This window comes from Vespa velutina, chromosome 19 (assembly GCF_912470025.1).
Source record: "Vespa velutina chromosome 19, iVesVel2.1, whole genome shotgun sequence".
Taxonomy (NCBI): Eukaryota; Metazoa; Arthropoda; class Insecta; order Hymenoptera; family Vespidae; genus Vespa; species Vespa velutina.
The window spans coordinates 2,356,598-2,361,597 of NC_062206.1; the positions used below are offsets into that span (position 1 = coordinate 2,356,598).

The 5,000-nt window shown below is 26.4% G+C and overlaps 2 protein-coding genes across 16 annotated transcripts in view; both read left to right on the forward strand.

Moving 5' to 3' along the window:
• Window positions 1-1,886, forward strand: part of LOC124955821 (moesin/ezrin/radixin homolog 1) — a 22,055-nt gene extending 20,169 nt beyond the window's left edge. For all 9 annotated transcript variants that reach the window (XM_047510820.1, XM_047510821.1, XM_047510815.1 and 6 more), the window contains one exon: window positions 1-1,886. This exon is cut by the window's left edge and continues 477 nt beyond it. The gene's annotated coding sequence lies outside the window, so the exon portion shown is untranslated.
• The window catches only part of LOC124955818 (mitogen-activated protein kinase kinase kinase 4), a 13,543-nt gene that overhangs the window by 447 nt on the left and 8,096 nt on the right, over window positions 1-5,000 (forward strand). For 2 of the 7 annotated variants that reach the window (XM_047510798.1, XM_047510801.1), the window contains exon 1: window positions 4,685-4,975. The exons of 1 other annotated variant lie outside the window; for it this stretch is intronic. In XM_047510798.1, coding sequence (XP_047366754.1) covers window positions 4,803-4,975 — 173 coding nt within the window. In that variant the 5' untranslated portion in view covers window positions 4,685-4,802. Of the gene's footprint in view, window positions 1-4,669; window positions 4,976-5,000 lie in introns of those variants that run through there. 4 more of the 7 variants (XM_047510804.1, XR_007102981.1, XM_047510799.1 and 1 more) reach the window with 4 other exon arrangements.

Consider the following 5,000-nt stretch of genomic DNA (forward strand, 5'->3'; position numbering starts at 1 on the left):
TATTTTACAATCGATCTTAATTCTTGTGCCACGCAACGTAATTGATACATTTTTTTTTTTTTTTTTTTTTTTCTTTTTTTTTTTATAGCGATTTGTATAATCCTATCGCATTGAGACAACACGCTATTATTCATTCTCATCATCAATATCAAACTTATAGAATTTGATTTATAAATACATTATTATGGCAATGAATGCTAAACTCTTGTTCATGAGTTTAGCAAATGGGACGCGACGAGCGAGATTTATTATATTATGATATATCTTCCAAATATGCTTCCGTATATCAATTATGATTCAATATCAAACGCGCTTCATTCTCCAAAAGTTTTTGTGTATTGAAGATAGATCATTTGTGTCTTTTCTTCGATATCAGAATTTATAATATTCTCTTTAGTATAAATATTTTTTCTTTTTACTGTTTTCTTTCTTTGTTTCTATCTTTCTATCTTTCTTCTTATCTTTCTTTCTTTCTTTCTTTCTTTTTTTTTTTCTTTTTTTTTTCTTTTTTTTTTTTTTTTTTTAAATCTTGAAAAAATACGTCTCATTTTTATTAGAATAGTATATATTTGGCAATAAGCTAACTCACTCTCTCCTAATTATGTTTAGCTATTTTCTATCTTTGTTCTTGTGCTCGCGTTTATTATAATTCTATCGTCAAGAATGTGCTAAGAATATTATTATTATTATTATTATTATTATTATTATTATTATTTTATTATTATTATTATTATTATTATTATTAATATTATTATTAATATTAATATTAATATTAATATTAATATTAATATTATTATTATCATCATCATCATGATCTATGTTCCTTATTATTTGTGTCATGGACAACAAAAATTTTGAACGTTCGTCTTCTTCTTTTTCTTCTTCTCTCATATATATATATATCTATATATATATATATATATAGTTCTCGTTGTAAGTATTATCGTTGACCGGTAAAAAAAAAAAAAAATAGAAAAAAAGACGCTTTCAAAATGGTGCAGACATAACATTTCTTTAACAATTATTTTTGTCGTCGCAATCTTCATCAAACGTTACAGGATGGATCAAAAGTTTTTAGATGATTTTAAAAATCAATTACTCTTTTACGAGACTGTATAGGTCAATTTTTTTTCTTTTTCTCTCTCACTTTTTATTTTTTTTTCTTCTTTTTTCTTTTTTCTTTTTTTCTTAGATTGTATAAGAAATCTAGAAAGGCTCAAAAAAGAGTATTTTATTATAAAAAAATCTAATAGGAACTTTTGATCCATTCTGTACATACATTGTTTATTCTCCGTCCTTCGTAAGGATAATATTTGAAGATACACACACACACACACATACACGCAGACAGACAGACACATCCTCTCCTTGGCATGTATAGTACCATTTGACAATTGTCAATGATAATATGGTGTTGTGTAACTATATCTGTGAGTCCAACGAGATATAAATAGTTTTAGATTTGGGACAAGTTCGTATATTTAAAAAAAAAAAAAAGAAAAAAAAGAAAAGAAAATTGATACTTTTCTCTCTCCGAGGATTTTTAAATGAAACCGATTATATCATCGAAGTTGATTTGTGTTCCTTTCTTTTTTTTTTTTTCTTTCTTTTTTTTTTTCTTTTTCTTTTTCTTTATAAAGACCGACAATTCTGATTAGGAAAAAAAAATTTATAGAATTAAAACTGCAATTAATGATATATTGGCGATTGTTTAGAATGCGATATGAACAATAGTAATAATGATGAAAAAATTAACATGCAAAACGTTATAATTCAATCATATTCCAATGTTACTACATATGTGTGTGAAACGGTTACAATTTTATAATGAGAATGTGTAACTATGAACAATTTATTGAACGAAGTAATATCTTTTTTTACTTATACTTTCTTTCTTTCTTTCTTTCTTTCTTTCTTTGTTTTTTTCTCTTCTTCTTTTTTTCTTTTCCTTCACTTCTCCTAATGTATCCTTAGAAAACACAAAACAATATGAGCGAGCCCATAATGTGGCTATATAAATTAATATTGTATTTTTTGCAATTTTTATCACGTGCGAATTTCTATATTATTACACTGATAAGCGCAATTTCTATATTGAACACTTGTGGCCTTTATCGATATACATACGTACGTTGAGAATCAATATACTGTAGTGAACATAGAAACTTATGGGGCTTAGCCCATTAGTTTCACATATCTTTTCATCAAAGCCCAAATCAACGTACACGAGAAAGATAGAGATGGGATGAATGAATGAATGAATGAATAAATGAATGAGAGAGAGTGAGAGAGAGAGTATAGTTGGTTTTAACATAAAAATTCTCTGTGCATATTTGTGAGAGAAAGATTGAATGAAGGAATGAATGAATGAATGAACGATTGAAAGAAAGAAAAAAAGAAAAAAATTTTTTTAAAATCAAACAAATATAATTATATGGCTGTCTGATACGCTATATAATTCTTTAAAACGATTCTTTTCTTTTCTTTTTTTTTTTTTTTTAATTTATTTTTTTTATCTTTTCATTTTTTTTAATTTTTTTAATTCTGCTTTTTTAATTTTTTTTTTTTATTTTTTTTTTATTTTTTTTTTCTTTTTTTTTTTTTTAGGAAAATCATGTGGAGGAAAAAAAAGAATTTTATAAAACTTTAAGACATACACAACAATCTCTGAATGCTGCCATTTTTTTTTCCTTTTATTTCCTCATTTTGATGAAATTAAACGATAATAAAATAAAACACAATCACTTTTGAATCAATGATAGAGAGAAAGAGAGAGAGAGAGAGAAAGAATGAGAAAGAGAGATTGAAAGAGAGAAAGAGAGAGGGAGGGAGAGAGGGAGAGGATTGTGAGATAATTATTAGAATGATTACAGAGTTTGTACTTTGGTAATGCTTTATTATTACATGTTATTGTAATATGCAAAAGAAAAATTAACATTACAGGAGGAACAATAATATAGATATTTTTTGATTATATTTAATATTAAAGTTTATAAATTAGTAACATATTATTATTAATATTTACAATTTTGTAGTGTTATTATTATTATTATTATTATTATTATTATTATTATTATTATTATTAGTTGTAGTAATATTATTATTATTATTATTATTATTATTATTATTATTATTATTATTATTAAAGGAATAGTATCGAATGAAAGTTAGAACAGAGAGCATTTTATAGTCGTCTATTTGTACTCATAAGAATAATAATTATACGTGCGTATAATATAGAAAAAAAAAGATAATTAAGCATGACGCACGATAATGTCACGTTGTAAGATTTGAAGAATAGACGAATACAATTTTTTTTTTTTTTTTTTTTATAAATACGTCTCGATACTCTACCAGCTATAATAATGTTTGGCCACTTAGAGTTCATATTGAGACATTCCAGAGAACAATTGTTGGTGCAGTGTCCGATCTACGTTAGGCCTTTGATCGTTTTCTAATTTAATATAATCTCCTAAAATTGTGAACTTTTTGTGCTATTTGAAAGAATATTTTATACAATATATTCGAATCTTATATCTGAGAATATATATACATGGATGGTTAGGACACAAAAATGTACTTAATCATTTATATACATTTATTATATTTGAAAATTTCATATATAGGTAGAGATGATTTTTAATTCTGTTGTTCTTCTTTTCTTTTACTTCTTTTTCTTCTACTTCTTTTTCTTTTTCTTTTTCTTCTTATCTATGACGTACATATATGATTAAATATAAACGTGCAAAGTATTCTGACGTAGATACGCGAACGAACGTAATCAGAGAAAAATTTTTTTTTTTTAAATGTAGTACATAACAACACTGTTGTTATGCGGATCAATTTTTAGATCTTGGACAAAATCTCTTCGCTCGTCGCACGATCTGTAAATATGTAAATCAAAGTCATTAAGTTTTTTTTTTGCTCCGTAATAGAACGAAAATTATTGTATTCGTTACCCTTTCATCAAATGCACCGATGGACTGCCTATAATTGTGCTACTTTTGTCCACATTTATAATTATTTATTCTGATTGTTCGTTGTGTCTATCGCTCGTTGTAATATCTTCGGTGCTATAACATTTTTTAAGAGCATGAAAGATAGAATTTATATATATATATAAAAGTACTTATATATATATAAAGAAAGAAAAAAAATAGCTGGATAAATTGTGTCAGGGTTGCAAATTTTCATTTTCCTTTTTTGAAAATGTTTTCTGCATCTCTTTTCATATTGCGACACTCTTCTTTTTCGCAGTTATTTTATTCGACAATTCAAAATTAAACATATATATATTAATAGTTACATACGTAAGATACAGGATACGAATACAACCTTTCTATTTTATTAATAAAAAAAAGAAAAAAAAAGAAAAAAAAATCACGTATAAAAATAGATAACATTTATTTGTTGGTACGAGGATATAAGAAAATCACTTGTATTTTGCTAAAGAAACTGAGAAAAATTGTTTAAATAAAACAAATCGTATCTTTTCTCTCCTGCGTTATTGTTCTTTTAGTTATTTCTTTTTCATTTTTTTTTCGGTGATTGAGGGGCGTAGGGGCGGGAGGAGGGGGAGTTACATTTTGTTAAAAATTTATTAAATCTGTTATACCGACATTTTCTGTTATACCGATATCCTTTGTTACCGACGGGGTTAGGTAAAATTTTAGACCAACCGTCGATAATAGTAGATTTAGGAACTTCCTCGCGCCATCTATTAGATCAATACGAGTTATTGACAATTTTTCTTCTATTCTTTTTCGATCGATCGAGCAACAAAAGAAAGAAAATGATTGCGCATGTATAGAATGCCTGCGCCTAAGGAAAGCACAGATAGACGTCGACCGTGTCGAGTTAGTCGGTTGTCAACGTTGTTTTTTAATCGAACAATGTATTCTAATTCAACGAGAGAAAAAAATGTCGAGGAATTGTTTGGTTCCGATTATTCCGATGAGGAAGTCAACGACGTCAGGTGGGTGTAAAAGTTTTTCATCCGC